At 46.0% G+C, this 19,264-nt stretch overlaps 1 protein-coding gene across 4 annotated transcripts in view; it reads right to left on the minus strand.

Moving 5' to 3' along the window:
• POLA2 (DNA polymerase alpha 2, accessory subunit) overlaps positions 1-19,041 on the minus strand; it is a 29,308-nt gene extending 10,267 nt beyond the window's left edge. The window contains exons 1-11 of one of the 4 annotated variants that reach the window (XM_055315108.1): positions 18,580-18,601; positions 18,236-18,388; positions 14,580-14,704; positions 14,007-14,086; positions 13,809-13,866; positions 8,715-8,821; positions 6,126-6,319; positions 5,156-5,244; positions 3,345-3,500; positions 2,476-2,538; positions 1,703-1,745 (exon numbers count right to left, since the gene is read on the minus strand). In XM_055315108.1, the coding sequence (XP_055171083.1) occupies positions 1,703-1,745; positions 2,476-2,538; positions 3,345-3,500; positions 5,156-5,244; positions 6,126-6,319; positions 8,715-8,821; positions 13,809-13,866; positions 14,007-14,086; positions 14,580-14,663 (874 nt within the window). In that variant the 5' untranslated portion in view covers positions 14,664-14,704; positions 18,236-18,388; positions 18,580-18,601. Of the gene's footprint in view, positions 1-1,702; positions 1,746-2,475; positions 2,539-3,344; positions 3,501-5,155; positions 5,245-6,125; positions 6,320-8,714; positions 8,822-13,808; positions 13,867-14,006; positions 14,087-14,579; positions 14,705-15,187; positions 15,318-18,235; positions 18,389-18,579 lie in introns of those variants that run through there. The other 3 variants (XM_055315106.1, XM_055315107.1, XM_055315109.1) reach the window with 3 other exon arrangements.
• Between the last annotated feature and the right edge of the window lie 223 nt (positions 19,042-19,264).

Below are 19,264 nucleotides of genomic sequence, written 5' to 3' on the forward strand. Positions count from 1 at the left end.
AGGATTAGGCTATTACTTGTCTATCAGAGCAAGGAATACCAGGAAGTGAAATCAAGAGTTCAGGGGAGAAGAGTCCATTTCATGCACTGCTGGGGCAGGGGACAAAGTTCAATTTGGTTCTGAGAAGCCCAGAGGAGATGTAAACCCTGGAGTAAATTAGCAAGTGCCAGCAGAAGAGGGTCCACATCTTATTCTGTGTCTCCATGAATGCCTAGCTCAGTACCTCGGTCAAAAATGTTTGCTAATAACTTACTCAACAGCTTCCCCTGGCACACAGCTGTGGCTCTGGGCATCTCAGCCACATCAATTTTGTTCTACCACCTGAAGTGGATCTAATGCCATCACACTCCTCTCTGCCAGAAACACGGATCTTCTGATGCAATGTGCAATGTCATAAACCTAAATTTCATTCCCGATTCTAGGTCACCTCCAAGAATGACCTCACACACTGTTACTGTGCATGGAGTGTTGACATACCCTAGTGTCGGCCATCTCATCGCGAGTCCTCAACAATCTTCTGCTTTGCTTTCAAAAACACTTTGAATTATTTTGAAGCAGTCTGTTAAAAATTTTTTTTTGTCCTTTCCCATCTACATTAGTAACCAAATAACTCTAGGCTTCCTTGGAAACTTAACTTTTTAAAATTAAGATTTTATTCATTTATTTGAGAGAGTAGCGTGTGAGCGCAGGGGCAGGGGAAGTGGCAGTGCCAGAGGGAGAGGGAGAAGCAGACTCCTCACTGAGCAGTGACCCCTCCCCCACAAGATCATGACCCAAGCTGAAGTCAGATGCTTAAGCAACTGGGTCACCCAGGTGCCCCAGCAATTTGTCTGATTTTTTAATAACCTTTTTATTTTGGAATAACTTTAGAAATGTAGGAAAGTTGCAAAGATAATACCAAGTTATGCCAGTATCCTGCTTGACTAAGGTGCATTTGTCAAAATGAATCCAGGGGTGCCTGGGTGGCTCCATTGGTTAAGTGTCTGACTCTTGATTTCAATTCAGGTCATGATCTCAGGGTGATGAGATCAAGCCCTATGTCAGGTGTCCCCTCCCTCCCATGTGAGCATGTGCCCCCCCTAATATAAATAAATCTTTAAAAAACAAAACAAAATGAAGAAATTAATGCTGGCTCATTACTCTTAACTCTTGACTATGTGGAGGTCACTAGCTTTTCCACTAATGTCCCTTTTTTCGACTACTGTCCAGGATACCACAGTGCATTGAAAGAAACTCTTTTTAAAACTGTTCCTGGGATGCCTGTGGCTCAGTGGTTGAGCATCTGCCTTCTCCCTGGGGTCCTGGGATCAAGTCCCACATTGGGCTCCCCACAGGGAGCCTGCTTCTACCTCTGCCTATGTTTCTACCTCTCTGTGTCTCTCATGAATAAATAGAACTTAAAAAAATAAAATAAAAATAAATACAATTATTCCTATTTTTCCTTTTATAAAGGAAAAACTTCTAGACACAGATGGCATGCCTTGTGTAGCCAGAACTCGGGTGGCAACGCTCACCAGGCTTGGACCCTGGCCTTCCATGAAGGGCCTGTGAAGCCACCCATTTGATGTCCACTCCCACCCCCTCCCCCGGCTCCACTGAGGTGCTCCCAGGCAGCTCTTGCAGCTTTCTCAGGGCCCAAGGAGCCTGGACCCTTATCTAACACACTTACTGATAGCAAAACAATGTTTAAACCCAAACTTACCTCCATCCTCCTCAGTGGGCTGATAAAATGGAAGCGGCAAGCCCTTGAAAACAGGAGAAAAGTTACAGTGAGTTTTAATTCCAGGCACAGCCTTCAGTTAAAAAAAAGGGGGGGGCCTGAACTGGAGGTGGGGGGAGATAGCATCTGCAGGTGGGGAGGGTGGTGGGGAAGGGCTGAGATACGGAAGGAAGTCTCAGCCTTTCTCCCTGGAACTAAAACCTCACAGAACCCATGGTGCCTGCCATTTTTCTATGTGGTTCAGAGTGGCAAAGAAACCCAAGTGATGGGAGGTCATGGCTAAACTCATGACACCCAGCAAAAGGTGGGAGGACACAGGTACCCGAAGTATCAGTATCACTAGGCAAGGACCAGAAAGCAGGGAATCTGCTACTTTTGCTCATGTTATTTGAAAATCTGTGGAAGACTATTGCCTGGGTAAACCTGGGCCCTATCTGGCTACTGCCTGTTTTCATAAATCAAGTTTTACTGGCACATGGCCACACTCATTCGTTTACAGGCTGCTTATGGCTCTTCTGTGCTACAATGGGAGAGCTGGGTCATTGTGACAGAGACCATATGGCCTGTAAAGCCTGAAGTTTTTACTGTAGGGCCCTTTACAGAAATGGTTTGCAAGGGGGCCTAGAGGTAGCTTCCCATTCTACAGAGAATTGAGAAGCAAATAAATAGGCTCTTCTGAGTTTCCAGGACAGACAGAACTGTACACACTGTGCCTGCAGCAAAGCAGGAGGGAGGTGGGGCAACCACTGTGGTACCTCGTAGAGTTTGGTGGCAACAAGTTTTCTACCTGTCGTGTTGATGCCTTCCATAATTACAACCTGAAGGACAAGAAGCAGAACAAGGAAGATAAACAAAAAGTAGGCAATGAACTAATTTGATATAGTTAAAAAGTATTAAGTACTGGGGTGCCTGGCTGGCTCAGTGGGTAGAACATGGGACTCTTGATCCTGGGGTCATGAGGTTGAGCCCCATGTGGGGGCTACTCTACTTTATTAAGGGGCACCTGGGTGGTCTGTTGGTTAAGAGTCTGCCTTCGGTTCAGGTCATGATCTCAGGGTCCTGGGATCAAGTCATATCATTAGGCTCTATGCTCAGCAGGGAGCCTGCTTCTCCCTCTCCCTCTGCCCCTCCCTCAGCTTGTGCGAGCACTCTCTCAAAGAAATAAATTAAATCTTAAAAAAAAGTATATTAAGTACTAAGTCCATCTATGTCATTTTATAATCATAGACTTGGGGGTATTTTCCTAGAAAACAAATTAAGGGAGGGATGTATTAGTAAGAACAATTATGTGCTATATGGATGATCTAATTTTTTGTAACAATCCTATGAGGTAAGAATTATTATTCCCATTTTAGAGATGAAGACACTCTGACTTAAAAGAGGATAAGCAATGTGGCCAGAATGATACACTCCGTGGGGGTGGAGTTAAAGTCTAAACTGGGCAGCAGATCCCGGAGCTGAGGTCAGAGCACTCCAGGCAAGCTGGAATTCCTACTTGGCTGTCTGCTCTTAAGCCTGGGCTCCGGTCACACCTCATGGTACCACAGGATGGAAGTAAGAGGCAGCCAGTGATGAAATGGCTCATCCTACCCCCGCCCACTACACACAGTATAGATCATCTCACCTGTCCGGGAAACAGAGAATATTCTTTGAGCTCAGATAAATCCACTGGAATCTGGGCCCCTGAGGAATGTTCCCGGTCTCCCTCAAGAATCACTGACTTGCTATTCAGCTTCCCATTGGTATCACAGCCAATCTGGCCCAGCAGAATGACAGGCTCCTGCCGAAAGTGTGACATGAGAATGACCGTCTTTGGGATAGGAGCTCAAAATCTGGAGTCGACAGAACGTACAGCATAGCAAACCCCAAGCAGGAAAGGTTTTTTTGGTGGGGCATCATAATGACATATTGACAAGTACCATCAGGGACTCTCAGGGCATCTGATCCGCCTGCCCACCAGGTGCTTGAGCCTTTCTAAGTGGTCATCTAAACTTGGGCATCTCTAGTGAAGGGAAACTTGGTCCTTGTTACCCAAGGCAGCTCACTGCATCTCTGGATAGTTTTAACCATCAATAGCTCACGTCTATTGAGCTGAGTACCAGGCACTGTTCTAAAGACTTATGTGTGTTAACTTGTCTAATCTTTTTTTTTTTATTTTAATTTTATTTTATGATAGTCACACACACACACACACACACACACACAGAGAGAGAGAGAGAGAGAGAGAGAGAGGCAGAGACACAGGCAGAGGGAGAAGCAGGCTCCATGCACCGGGAGCCCGACGTGGGATTCGATCCCGGGTCTCCAGGATCGCGCCCTGGGCCAAAGGCAGGCGCCAAACCGCTGTGCCACCCAGGGATCCCTTGTCTAATCTTCATAACAACAGTGAGTTGGATACTACTATTGTACCCATTTTATGAAAGAAAAATCAGCAACAGGTTACATAATTTAGTTAAGGTCAGAGACCGGGTGAAGTCTGGGTTTGAAGTTTGGTTCCTGAGCCATATTCTTAACTACACGTCATATTGTCTCTTAACAGGAAGTTCTTTAAATTGAGCTGAAAGTTCTTTCCCTGTGGCTTCCTCTATCCTGTTCCCACTCCTGGGGGCAGACTGAGGAAGTCTAATCTTTTCCCACAAGACTGAACATCCCTGCCTCCCCTCCACCATTTCTTCCCAATTCTCATAAACTTCCTTACATGACATGGTTTTGCCTATGGTGAATCTTCTCTGAATGTAAACAATGACAGAGGTAACTTAAGGAATCTTCTAGAACACATTTCTTTTTGGATTAGAAAAATGTTTCAGGGAGAAAGCACTGGAACATATGCCAGATTAAACTACAATTAAAGATACTACTGGCAACAGTTGATCTATAAAGGACAGAAACCAAACTGGGGGAGAGACTATGAGTCACTGTTTTTGGAAACCCTACGCTTGCTGTTGTCCTCATATCCTGGTAACCAAACGCTTCTATTTGTAGGGTATCTCTAGGGAGTTACCTGTCTCGCCTCAGTCTCTGCTATGTGCAAGACCCTAATCCAAATGCCAAGAAGGGACGCCTGGGTGGCTCAGTGGTTAAGCGTCTGCCTTTGGCTCAGGGCATGATCTTGGAGTCCCGGGATTGAGTCCCACGTTGGGCTCCCTGCATGGAGCCTGCTTCTCCCTCTGCCTATGTCTCTGCCTCTCTCTCTCTCATGAATAAATGAATAGAATCTTTAAAAAAATATGCAAAGAAAATGGTCATCTCTGATCACAAAACCAGAGAGCACTTCTAAGTCTTTCTTCAGAAGGATCCATTTTACAAAATTTGACCAAGATAGATATTCTAACTAGAATGCAGACAAGAAATGAAAAACGAAGCAAGAATACCTTTTTTTACCATCAGTTTAAAAATACAAAATTAATTAGGAAGGACTATGAGAACAATTCTTACCTGAGCTGGGACCAGAACAGGAGTAAAAGCCTCAATCTTGTAATGTTCCTTGAGTTCGCTGCCAAGCTCCTCTATCTTACAGGTCAGAACTAAAAGCCCAGAGGGGAAAAAGTACTACGTTTAGAACATTTCACTTGCCAAGAGGAGAAGATACAGTGCATTGTAAAATACTGCAGTCAGTCATTTTACAGAAGCAGGAGGGTGCCCAGGACCACTTTCTAAAGCCCTAGCCAATCTCCCAATATTTGGTTATGGGAGCTGGCTTTCCATTTGGCCATGGATCATGGGGCACAATCTCCTAGAGTCAGCACGGATGCCCACAGCCCAGCCTTCCCTTTACTCCGGTCATCAGTGAGGTCTAGGGGGAGTCAAGTCCAATCTAGAGAATCTTCCATTCTTTACAGGGAGGAAACCAAAAATGTCTGACTTTATTTGGCTTCTTTTACACAGTTCAAATGGTTGTCACTGGAAAATGTTCTGCGCTTTTTCTTTAGGGAAGCAAAGTGACTTGGTAGAATTACTGAGAGGGTCACCTCATGTCCTTCCACTTCTAGGGGCATCTGGAGGACATCTACCAACTTCTGTATTCAAAGGCAACCTTGGGGGATCCCTGGGTGGCGCAGCGGTTTGGCGCCTGCCTTTGGCCCAGGGCGCGATCCTGGAGACCCGGGATCGAATCCCACGTCGGGCTCCCGGTGCATGGAGCCTGCTTCTCCCTCTGCCTATGTCTCTGCCTCTCTCTCTCTCTCTCTCTCTGTGTGACTATCATAAATAAATAAATAAATAAATAAATAAATAAATAAATAATAGTAAGTAAGTAAATAAATAAATAAATAAATAAATAAATAAAAAAAAAAAAAAAGGCAACCTTGGAACTTTTTCTACCAGCCTAGCTGAAGCTTTGTTACTCACTGTAAACCTTTCTAGGTAGTTTTATATTCTCCAGAGTTGCAAAAAGAAAAACAATTACCGTCTCGGATATCTGGAAGTTTCTGAAACATTGATTTGTAGCTCCCAGTTAGTGATTCTGGACACCCTAGGACCTTCAGGCTGATGTTGCTGGCCTTTCCTCTTCCGGACCAAGACACTCCCTGTGCTGAGCCAAAGGAGATAACCACTTCTCCTCGGTTATTTCTTGAGCTGTATTTCTGAGAGGGAGTAGCACTGATTGGAAGCAAAACAGATAAGCATTACTGTATTCCTATCTAATGAGAGAGGGGAATAAAATAAGGTTACCTTTTGGAAATGGGGATTGGAGGAATGTCAAGCTGGCTTCACATTCTATAAATCTAATCAACTTAATGGGGCTGCACATACCGACCTTTAAGGAATTTCAGGAATGAGTTTAAGTTTAGAGACAGAGACATATTTTAAACGGCTTTCTCCTGGCTTACAACTAAACAAAGCAAAACCAAACCAAACTGAATGGATTAAAAAGTTTCAAGTTCCACTTTCTTTTCTTTCTTATAAATTTTTTAAAGATTATTTATTTGAGAGAGAGAGAAAGAGAGAACACGAGAGGGGGAAGGGCAGAGGGAGAGGGAGAAGCAGGCTCCCCACCAAGTAGGGAGCCTGATGCGGGGAGAGGGGCTCGATCCCAGGATCTCGGGATCATGAGTTTAAGGCAGATGCTTAACTGATTCAGCCACCCAGGCGCCTCTCTGATGATTTTTTTTTTTTTTTTTACCATTTATTAGAATAACATGAGAGGGAACCCTGGGTGGTGCAGCGGTTTGGCGCCTGCCTTTGGCTCAGGGTGCGATCCTGGAGACCCGGGATCGAATCCACGTCGGGCTCCTGGTGCATGGACCTGCTTCTCTCCTGGTCTGCCCTCTCGCCTGCTCTCTCTGCCTCTCTCTCTCTCTCTGTGACTATCGTAAATAAAAATAAATAAATGAATGATGAATGAATGAATGAATGAATAACATGAGAGTCTGGCTGTGGATAAGCTCAAAGCTGCTGTGGATCTATAATACCTAACAATATAGTTCAAGGTAGACACAATAAAATGAAGTTAAGAACAGTTAATCAACTTTCCCCAGTGTCTGTGGAGGTGGAGATGGAATGAATTCAGTTGGCTGGTGAACAAACATTTCCATTCTCCAAGGCTCAACTGACAAATTCTTGTATTTCCATGCACTGACTGGTCAATAGGGAATCATGAACGTCGCTGAGCTCCTAGGAAGGCAGTGAGGGCACCTAATCCTCTGGCTGTGGATGTTGCTTACATCCACTGTTTGGGTCTCCTCCAAACAGTCTGCACTTTGTGCACTGGGAGTCTGCAGGAACGAGTTTTATGTGGGCAGTACTGCCACTGGTGCCATCACCTCCTGTCCACAGAGGCTGCGGAAAATGAGCTCCACTAATGATCTCCATCTCCAGTGCTGCCTCTACCTGAATAATTTAGAAGTTACTTTCATAAATTACAAAACCAGTTTCTGATGTCAGCTTTATTAGCGTGCATTAAAAAGTGCCTAGGCAGCATACTGCCGACTTCTCTGAGCTCCTCCCAAAGCAGCTCCATGGGACAGGTAAGACGGCCGGCCCTTTAGTGAAATGAAGTTTCTGGAATGGCGCTGGTTCAGGTGATGAGAACCATCCTCTACCCATCCAGTTTCAAAGACGCCCTCCTATGTCTGGAAAGCTTGCTTCCAAAACCAGTCTGAAAGCTCCCCAAAGTAGCAGTGGACCAAGCTAGAGAAACCCGTCCTTCTGAATCCCACGACCACTTGTATGGTATGACTGCTACCCCTCCTTTCTACAGTGACAAAGCTGGGAAATCTAAAGCTCTGCTTCGTCTAGAAGTGGCCCACAATATAGGCAGTGACTCTTGGTAGCATATCCCTAAATGGTTAACGCTGACAGTTCCTTAGCCTCATCCTGGTGTGGCAGCACCAAACCTTTCTTCTACTCGGCAGGGCCCTCACCCATGGAATTCTCTAACAGAAGACATGTCATTTATGGATTTCAAAAAACCATCACCCGTGATCTTTGTGGATTTATGGGCAGAAGTGGCAGCAGGGAAAAAATGCCAATTAAGTCTTTGTAGATTCACAGTGACTTGCCAACTCTCAGAAACTAGTTGTAACCCGAGAGAGGGACAATAAACAGGTTACATGACATGATGAACACAGGTACGTGCTTTACTTTCTGAAAAATAGATACTGTTGGTGAAGAGGGGGAGGAAGAAGGGAAGAAACCCCAAAACACCAAACTACCAGAGGCAGGCAGAAACCTATTTGTCTCTACTCCAAGACTCCTGAGACTCCCAGACTTGTGAATAGACAGGTTGTTTTCTAGAGAAGATATCAGTTCCTGATCTAGGAAATGAACCCCAGAAAACTGGGTGGAAAATGAGTTTCCTTAACTGCTGCAAGACATGGGGATTTTCCACACAGGAGAAGGTAGGGAGGGAGGGCAGAGAGCAAGAGGCTCTGGAGGCAGGCACCGCAGAGGCACCTGCATGGAGACTGTCACACTGCGGGGTCAGCCACCTGACCACCACAGAAAGGGGAGGGCAGGCCTGCCATCTGGCAGCTGGATTCATGCCGATCCATACCTTGGAGAGAAACTTGAAGGCGAGAGGAGTTGATGGGGGCTCCGAGTAGACACGGTCCTTTTTGTTAGGGGTGTTTCTGGGGTGGTGATAGCTCGCTTCTGAGAACCCTAGGAACAAAACAGAAAATAAGAGCCCAGTCACTGCAGACCTGGGTTACTACCTGAGTGTACAGTCCCTGAGGAAGAAAAGCATGGGGCCCAAGGAAAGACTGGGCTGGTTTTCTTTCCCCCCCGTCAAAGATTTTATTTATTTATTCATGAAACACAGAAAGAGAGGCAGAGACATAGGCGAGAGAGAAGCAGGCTCCATGCAGGGAGCCTGATGTGGGACTCGATCCTGGAATCCCGGGATCACACCCTGAGCCAAAGGCAGATGCTCAACCACTGAGCCACCCCGGCGTCCCAGCTGGTTCTCTTCTTAAGGCCCCATCTCTAAACATAATCCCTTCAGAAATCTTTAGTGGCTATCACCAAATCCATTGGAGTCCTGTCCTCATTTTGAGGGCAATTATGAAAAAGTATCAACATTTCCCAGAAGGCAATCCGTGCTGTCAAATTGTTCACATGGTCACTTTCTGTCTCTCTCCTTTTGCTTTAGAACAGCTGTGAGTTTTGACCTGGGCAGACATATTTTCCTGAGGAGGGATGGGATCACGTTACTACTCATTTTGGCAAAGTCCACTGCACGTTTTCAAAATTAGAGAAGGGAACGATTCCAGGCAGATGGCACAGCTGAGCTCTTGGTTTGACTATTTAGCAAATACCTCATTGATGGTCACTTCTGTTTTCTGGCTTTTGCTCATTAACAAGAATCCAAAGCTGTGCCCGGGATGGAGGATGAAGCCCACAGCTCAGAAGTCTAGTGCTTCCCACAGTCTAGGATAGCTGGCTGTGGCAGAGCCAAGATAAAATCTTTGCTGGGACCACAACCAGGAGGCCAGCTGGTGTGCAGAGGATTCCCTGCCCTTGAGCTCCCCCTGGCTGCGTACGTAAGTTCTGCCACCACAGCTGCCTGCTGGTGATGACTGGGAACAGAAGACAAGAGAACGGGCTCCAGACCACCATCAAGTAGCCAGGATGGGTATTAGGTCTTACAAAGACCCTTATGCTACCACTCTCATAACTATTTTTAAATACTCTTTTCTAGTGTTTTTATAGTTTTCCAATTAAAAAAATAGAATTTCTAATACTTACAATCTTAGTTTAAATATAACCCTTTATTTGAATATTACATATACTGATTTTTTTCATGCTGTATTAACCATGAACACTTTCCCACATTGTCACAACCTTTGTCCTTTTTTTTTAAAATTTTTTATTTATTTATGATAGTCACACACACAGAGAGAGAGAGAGGCAAAGACACAGGCAGAGGGAGAAGCAGGCTCCATGCACTGGGAGCCCGACGTGGGATTCGATCCAGGGTCTCCCGGATCGCGCCCTGGGCCAAAGGCAGGCGCTAAACCGCTGCGCCACCCAGGGATCCCAACCTTTGTCCTTTGTAGTGGCTGTAATTAATACATATAGTAGCTTACATAACTACTTCTCTACCCCCTGGATGTATGGAATGCTTGTAATTTTGAGTGATTATATATGCCCAATCTTCACGAGGTAAAGATGAGTGAAGAAGGGCAGCCCAAGTGGCTCAGCGGTGTAGTACCAGCCTTCAGCCCGGGGCGTGATCTTGGAGACCCGGGATCGAGTCCCACGTCGGGCTCCCTGCATGGAGCTGCTTCTCCTGCCTGTGTCTCTGACTCTCTCTCTCTCTCTCTCTGTGTATTCTCATGAATAAATAAATAAAATCTTTAAAAAAAAAAAAAGATGAGTGAAGATACCCATCTTCATGTGGATAGCCCCTCACATAATTTGGATTCATTCATTCTTTTTTTTTTTTTTTTAGATTTTATTTATTCATGAGAGATGCAGAGAGAGAGAGAGAGACAGAGAGAGAGAGGCAGAGACACAGGCAGAAGGAGAAGCAGGCTCCATACTGGGAGCCGGATGTGGGACTTGATCCCGGGACTCCAGGATCACGCCCTAGGCCGAAGGCAGGTGCTAAATCACTGAGCCACCCGGGGATCCCCTGGATTATTTCTTTAGGAGACATTCTGACTAGAGACAATTACTAGGCCAACGGATGGTTAAGATTTTATGGTTTTGACATAGTTTCTCAAACTATTTTTGTAAACGATTCTTGTAATACACAGGGGCTGTCAAATGCTAGGGCCAAGGTTGTGTGGGAGCATTCCAAGAGAAAGAAAGTCTGTCTCCCAGGACATGGCAAGAGGATGGCACTCTGGGAGATGGTGCCATTTCATTGCCCTTGACTGCAGCCCTCGCGGTGAAACCTGATAGTGTCAACAAACCAACTCCAGTTATGCTTCTCAGGGATGCACTCATTCTAACCAATCTCATGAGACTTGCTATTAGCACTACATGCCAGCCTACTCCCTTGTAGTGAGAAGTACAGCGACCGAGGGTACCATAGTCTCATATCCCAGGGTAAGCACATTCTCATGCCGCACAAAAACCCAAATTATAGCCCAGGTTGCCAGTTTATTAACTTACTAGAAATATAATGCTGGTGGCACAGGAACCTCAAATCCGCAGGCTAGCACATTCCCTCCATGTCAGGCAGGACATGTGGAAAGCCAAATTATCACCAGGGGATTTATGGTGAGCATGGAAGCAAAAGAATAGCTGTCAACTGCACAAGTCAAATATTTAATGATGATAAGGTAAGGCCACCGGAACACTCGCCTCTATGCCACAGGCTCACTGACCTGTCCTGAAAACCTGACGAGGGTCTGGCAGCCTTGTGCAACACTGTTTGTGTGTCAAAGGCCAATATTTGGCAATATGACTACTTTGTCAGAGGCCATTGATGTGTGGCCTAATGATGTCTGAGCAGTTTCCATGTGATAGATACTAAGTATTTTATGTTTCTCTAGGTCAGACTCACATGGTCTCCTCTGAGCTTCAGACACGTATTTCATATTGTTTGCTCCTTTTAAACCGACTCACTTAACTGATTGCCTGGTCACCAAATGTGATCCACAACTGAGCCTCCTAAACTCCTCTGTGGCGGGAATGGGCGCCCTCAGGGTGATGGAAACATCATCGGAAGGGCATATACTTCCAGAGTAAATGAAGTCAATTTATATCTGACCTATGTGTCATTCTACTCAGAGTTACATTACCATGAGTCTGTCCCCAGGAACATGATCGACACTGGATATACAGACAAATCACAAATTCTGGAGCTGGGAGGTTGTCAATCAGATCTACATGTGGCAGTCCCACTAGGTTCTGTGATTCTGGTTGACGCTGGTTAGGGAAAAAGCAACCAGTCTTATTCAGAAGGTCTGTCCTGCAATGATTAAAGTGCCAGGCTCTGGGAGAAGAGCAGCTAGTAGAGCAACACCTGCCCTCAGGGAGCTTTCTTTCCCACAGAGAGTGGCAGGTTAAACAAAATAGCAAATATATAACATGCTTCATGGTACTAAGTTCCAGAGAAAAATAAAGCAAGAAAAGAAAACAAAGGAGGGAAAAAGAAAGGGGTTTGCTCCCTCAGACAGGGGACAGATGAGTTGGATGTGTGTCTGATGTGTTTGAAGAGCAGCAAGAAAACCAGAATGAGAAGTGGGAAGTGGACAAGGGAGCAAGGCCAACTCAGACCCTCACACACCCTCAGAAGGTTGTCAGGGAAGATGGGAGAGCCAGTGGAGATGTGTGAGCGCAAAATCCTGGCCTGACTTGCATTTGAAAGGAGTGGGGAACCACTGGCTGGCTGTGGTGCGAATTGCTTAGAGGAGGACAAAGCAGAATGAAGCCAGGATAGGAAGCTATCCCACTCGTTCGGAAGGAAGAAGACAGTGCGTTCAGAAGACCTGTCATTACCAGGTCCCAGTGGACAAGGTGAGAGGGCCAGGATCCCAGGAGGGCTGACAGGACTGGTGGATGAGATGAAAACAGGGTGTGAGAGAGAGGACACTCAGAGGTCTCTAAGGTTCCTGGCCTTAGCAAACCCAAGAATGGAAGCACTTTTTAGTGAGATATGGGCTCTAGGACAGGGTCAGCTCTAGGGGGAATGTCAAGTGTTGACTTTTATTTTTTAAGGTTTTATTTATTTATTTGAGAGAAAGACAGAACTAGTGAGAGGGAGCATGAGCAGGGTGGAGAAGGAGAAGCAGGCTCCCCATTAAGCAGGGAGCCTGATGCAGGGCTCCAAACCAGGACTCAGGGATCATGGCCTGAGCCGAAGTCAGATGCTTAATTGACTGAGCCACCCAGGCACCCTCAAGTATTGATTTTATATCTCTTCAATTTTAAGCTAAGGAAAATTACAGTATGTCCACATAAAATGTTATATGCACCTGTTTTGTGTCAACAACTTCACGGAACATGTTTTTGGCTTTCTTGCTCTCTATAGGCACCGAGAGCTACTTATCTTCTTTCTCACAATGTAACTTACTTTGAAAAATTAAGGCTCACTCCATGTTTATGAGTTTCTACAATCTGGAGCTTTTTGAGGGCAGAGCCTAGCCGTGCCTATTTCATTCACCACTGTTTACACAGTGCCCACCCAGGCCCTGGCACACAGCAGCTGCTCAGTAAATGAATGAAAGCATTGTGATTTTAGAGATAAGGAAATTACAGCTCAGAGAGATAAAACGACTCACCCAAGGTCACCCAGGTCTTTTGACTCAGGCTTTGATGTCAATACTATTCCACTTCCCTATCCTACCTCTCATGTTTGGACCCAACACTACAACTGGATCATTCAGCTATAGCACCTCCACCTGATGCAACACTCTGCAACTTTTACAAAGAGTAATTATGGAGAAATTGTATTTATGAACATTTTATGATATGCTCATTGAAAAAAGCAGGATAACTATATGGTCACGAAGACTGCCATTATATAAACACAGCTATGCCCGTGATGGGAAAGGAAGGAGTGTTAAGTGGAAACACAGTAGGAACAGTATGGGTGGTTACTTTTTCCCTCAGAACTTCAAATATTGTGATAATATTCTTAGAATAAAGAAAAAAGTGCTACTTGGTAGAAAGCAATCTTCAAACATATGCTCACCTTAGAGGGTGTGGTGTAAGAGTTCAAGAGGCTCTCTTCTTCTTCCTCCACTTCGATTCTACAAAGAGTGCTCAAGGAAAACAGATTTCCACCCAAAATCTAAGGTAAGGGTTGATTAAATAAGAAATCTGAATAGTAGGCACTTTTGTTATTTGTTTTTAAATTACACCAATTACAAAATACAGCACGAAAGGATACAGCTCTTGGATGGAAACAATGTCTCTGGCTCCTGCATGCCCACCATCCTGGGGTGCTCTGGACAATTTTTTGCTCAGACACTGAGGAATAAAAAGATAATGAATATAATATTCCACAGTCAAGTAACAGAGGGGGTGTTTTCCATGACCATGATGTAATAACAGGGGTTCAAATTATAATCTAACATATAAAATTCCTCCAAGGAAGAATTAAGTTACGAAGATGCATGACAGATTAAAAACTGAAGAGTTATGCTGTGACTGTCTGTAACCACTTAAATCTACCACCACCACCAATGATTTGTTGAAGCCCTACCACCTGACCTACAGTTTTTATACCTGCGCTCCCTTATTCTTACAGGAACCATAAAACAACATGGGTTATCAGAATGACTAACAGAAGAGGAAACGGAGGCTCGGGACAGATATTAAGTAGTTTGCCCAAGTGCATACTGGGATCAGAGTCCAGATCTGATTCTAAAGCCCACACTCTTTGCATGCTACATTGCCACACCTCCACTCAGGAACAGAAATGGAGAATTGCAATATTAGTTTCCTTAAATTTTGTTCTTACCTCGTGCTCAAAAGAGTTCAGTGTCTCTGAAGTAAGGCCAACTTTCTGCTTGCTGGTGCAGAAGGCTATAAGCTCAGCTACCATTCCCTCCTCATTCTGTCCATACAGAATGCACAGCTCTACCACTGCGAGAAGGAAAACAGGGCAGGTAAGGAGTCAGTTTATTTCCTGCAGCTTTCTCCATGAGAAGTGAAAACAATCCTTGATTTCTTCAGTCAGTGTTTAGTCAGCACCCACGAGTGCCAGGCACCGTTCCAGACATGAGAATGCAGCAGTGAACAGCACAGAAAAGAATCCTTGTCTCCCCAACGCTTACTACTGGAGACAGAAAAATAAGTCGGTAAAATCTGTGGAATGTTAGAGGGTTAAATGGGCTGTGCAGAAAAATAAAGCTGGGAAGGGATAAGGGGGCTGGGGGCAGGGGTTGGTAATTTTCAATACAACGATTAAGGAAGGTTGCACTGAGAAGGTGGAAGACTGGAAGTGAGCCATGCAGTATTTGGGGAAAGAGCTCTCAAGCAAAGATTCTGAGGCACAGGCAAGGTCAGCAAGGCTACTATGGCTGGAACGTAATATGGAAGAAGACAGAAGATGAGTTTGAGGGGCACCTGAGTGGCTCAATGGTCGAGCATCTGCCTTTAGCTCAGGTCAAGATCCCAAGGTCCTGGAACAAGCCCGCGCAGGGAACCTGCTTCTTCCTCTGCCTGCATTTCTGCCTCTCTCTCTCTGTGTCTCTCATGAATAAATAAAATCTTAAAAAAAAAAAAAAAAAAAAAAAGATGAGTTCAAGGATCAAGGGGTGTGTGTGTAGATTTTTGGCCACTGAAATTGCCCTGGTTAGTACTCTGAAAACTTAGAAAACACTAAAGGGCTCAGGCGGAACAGTAACACGATCCAGCGTCCACCCAACAGGATCACTCCAGATGCTGTGTTAAGCACAGAACGAAGGTGATGAGGGAAGACCAGGGGACTAATTAAGAGAACCCTGGAGAAATGCAGGTGAGAAACGATGGTGGCTTGGATCAAGGTGGTGGCAGTGGAGGTGGGGAGAAGTGGTTGGATTTCAGATGGGAAGCATCCTGAGGGTAAAGGCAGCGGGATTTGCTGATGTGAAGAAGAACGGGGGTCAAGGATGATGCTGTTTTTGGCCTGAGCACCAAGTATGAGGAGGAAGCACTGTGAGGAGAGGGAGGACACACAGGAGCTTAGCTTTTAGAACACAGAGTTCGAGGGCAGCCCCAGTGGCTCAGCGGTTTAGCACTGCCTTTGGCCCAGAGCATGATCCAGGGGACCTGGGATCAAGTGCTGAGTTGGGCTCTCTGTGTGGAGCCTGCTTCTCCCTTTGCCTGTGTCTCTGCCTCTCGTGAATAAATAAATTCTTTAAAAAGGAAAAAAAAAAAAAAAGAACATGGAGTTCGAGATGCCAATTCCATATCCAGCCTGCAGTTTTGCAAGGGGTCCAGGTTAAGATATACACCTGGGAATTATTAGCAACACATGGAATGAAAAGCCACGAGACCAGGTGAGAGAACTAAGGAAGTGTGTGTATTTGGGACTCAGGACGAGGCTGAGAAGTGGTGACAAGCAAGACGAGAGGACAACTAGGTGTAGCGTCTGAAAAGCTAAGAGAAAGATGCATTTCAAAGAAGATATGATGAATGGTGTCAAATGATGCTAATCCTGGATGAGGACTGAAAGTTCACCGTGAGTTTAGCTAAGTTAAGGTCCTCTCCTTGAGAGGAGCGATTTCAGCAAAGTGCTGGTGCAGAAAAAGCTTACTGAAATAAGCTTAAGGGGGAACAATTTGAAGACAATAAATACAGGCAATCCTTCTGAACAGGTGTACTGTAATTGGGGAGGAGAAAACTGGAAGAGAGAGTGGGTTCAAAGTTATTTTTTTTAATTTTTATTTATTTATGATACACAGAGAGAGAGGCAGAGACACAGGCAGACGGAGAAGCAGGCTCCATGCACCGGGAGCCCGACGTGGGATTCGATCCCGGGTCTCCAGGATCGCGCCCTGGGCCAAAGGCAGGCACTAAACCACTGCGCCACCCAGGGATCCCTGAGAGAGCGGGTTCAATAGAGTATTTAATTTTTTAAAAAGATTTTATTTATTTATTCATGAGAGACACACAGAGAGGCAGAGACATAGGCAGAGGGAGAAGCAGGTTCCCTGTGGAGAGCCTGATGTGGGACTCGATCCCAGGACCCCAGGATCTCGACCTGAGCCAAAGGCAGACGCTCGACCACTGAGGCACCCAGGCATTTTAAAAACGGAGCAAAAACCACATTTCTAAACTATTAGGAGAAAAACTCTTATAGCAAGAAAAATAGAAAATATGTAAGAGGTTAGAATTACTGGAGTGATGTTCTTTTTTTTTAAAGATTTTTAAAATTTATTTATTCATGAGAGAGAGAGAGAGAGAGAGAGAGAGAGAGAGCAGAAGCAGGCTCCATGCAGGGAGCCCGACATGGGACTCAAACCGGGGTCTCCAGGATCACGCCCTGGGCCGAAGGCAGGCACTAAACCGCTGAGCTACCCGGGCTGCCCTGGAGTGACGTTCTTAAGAAGGCTTGAGAAGAAATGGGATTTAGGACTTGAGTGGAGGGTTTGGATTTTGCTAGGAATATGGAGAATTTATTCATTGTAATAGGACGGAAGAGGTAGGTGGGAAGAAGTAATGGTGGAAGTTTTCTAATAGTTTCTTGTGGAAGTTTATGGAAGTTTTCTTTTCTTTCTTTCTTTCTTTCTTTCTTTCTTTTTTTTTTTTTTTTTAAGATTTATTTATGAGAGAGAGAGAGAGAGAGAGAGAGAGAGAGGCAAAGACACAGGCAGAGGGAGAAGCAGGCTCCATGCTGGGAGCCAGACGCGGAAATCGATCCTGGGACTCCAGGTTTGTGTGCTGGGCCAAAGGCAGGCGCCAAACCGCTGAGCCACCCAGGGATTCCTATGGAAGTTTTCTAATTGTTTCTACTTTCTTGGTGAAACAAGAAGTTCATCAGCCTTGAGTGGGACAGAAGGACTTTAAAAGGAGAAGGTGGGGAATAGTCATCCAGAACATGCAGAGGGAATAGTCCAGAGAAATACAGTCTGCAGGGCAATGTTAAAAGTCCCACTGAGGTTAGTGATTATGAAATCAAGGCCTAGAGAGATTTCCAACACCACTGCCAAACTAGTTTTGTGAGATGGAAGCAACGACATCTTGGGAAAGAGTGCCCTGGGCATAAGAACCTGGAGTATTCTGGTATCTTATAATAAGTTAATGTGTTTGCATTCTGGTTTTATACATTAAAAAAGAAGTTAAAAGTGCTGATGGTTAAGGCAGGTGCACATTCATCCTAATTCTAAAACTGAGAACTCTACATCTCCCAAGACACTGCTTCAAATATCTCCTGCCCCACAGCGTGACCAGTAAGAGCACTGGAGTTGAGGAAAGGAGACTGGGGTTCACCGGTAGTCTCATTTGTTTCTCCCTCTATAAACAGCTGACAAATTCCCCAAAGTTTTTACCAAAGCTAAAATCCACCTCAAGGGTTCATATTTGCACAGGCCACCAACAGCTTTGATGAGAAGTGAAGGATCAGGAGAAGTTTAAAGTGTAGACTGGAAAGGGAGTAGCCAGGACTAAAAACTGACATTTCAAAACACTCACATCTCTTGTTCTGTTAGGGAGGCTTAAATAATTTCCCAACTCTGCCACCGGGCGCAGTGAACCTGGCACGTCCCAATTCCCCCTTTCTGAAACTGCGTTGATTCAAAGTCGTGCTTCATATTCTTATTCTTGAGTTGGGATCCAAGCCGTACACTGCAAACATTTCAAAGTCCCCACATCCCAAATCTCAAAACTTGGTTTAATGCTTCATCTCTCGACCACCAAGAGGTCTGATCTAGGGGAAGGGAAACCTGGAAGCGTTCTCTTTTGGGTTCTAGGAGACTGGGAACACGGGGCGGGACGTGGACCTCGGCTGGGGTCCAGGAAGGGGGCGAGGGACTCACGTTTGTCGGTCAAAGCCGCCTCGCAATCTACGTCGAAGATCTGCAACTCCTCCACCAGGCGCTGGGCGGACACGCTCATGGCGACCCAGGAGGGAGGCCGGGGGCCCGGCCCACCGAGCTCGGACCCGAATTCAAGGAACTCACGGCGTGGAGACTGATACGCAGGACCTGGTCCCTCTGATCCTTTCACCCTCGCGGGGGCCGCGACTGAAGAAGACCTAGTGGCCCAAGCCCTCCGGCGGTCGGAAGGCCCTAGGCGTCGGTCACGGAGAAACACTTCTTTTTAATGTGGGAGGAGCCCCAAACGCCCGAAGGATGGAAGCAGAAATCTCGTTAGCTCGCTCTTCTGGGGACAACGTCCTGTTTCCTGAAAACTTCAGTTGAGCATCTAAAGACTGCGTAGAACAGAAAGCAACCCGAAAAAACCCGCCAAATGGTTTGCACGGCGCGCGCATGCGCGAGACGGACTCAGCCCTGCCCCCCCGCCCCCTCCGCCCCCCCCCCCGCGTCCTTCTTGGTTCTCAGACGCCGCGCCTCCGGGCGCGTGCGCACAAACTTCAGTACGGCGGCTCGCGCGCCCGGCGTCCGGGCCCCGAGGTCTGGCGGCCTTACGGCGGCTGCGCAGTTGTGTCCCGTAGGGCGCGAAAGTTGGGCTCCGGCGCGCGAAGGGCTTGGCTCCCATCAC

The sequence above is a fragment of the Nyctereutes procyonoides genome, unplaced genomic scaffold (assembly GCF_905146905.1).
Source record: "Nyctereutes procyonoides isolate TBG_1078 unplaced genomic scaffold, NYPRO_anot_genome, whole genome shotgun sequence".
Taxonomy (NCBI): domain Eukaryota; kingdom Metazoa; phylum Chordata; class Mammalia; order Carnivora; family Canidae; genus Nyctereutes; species Nyctereutes procyonoides.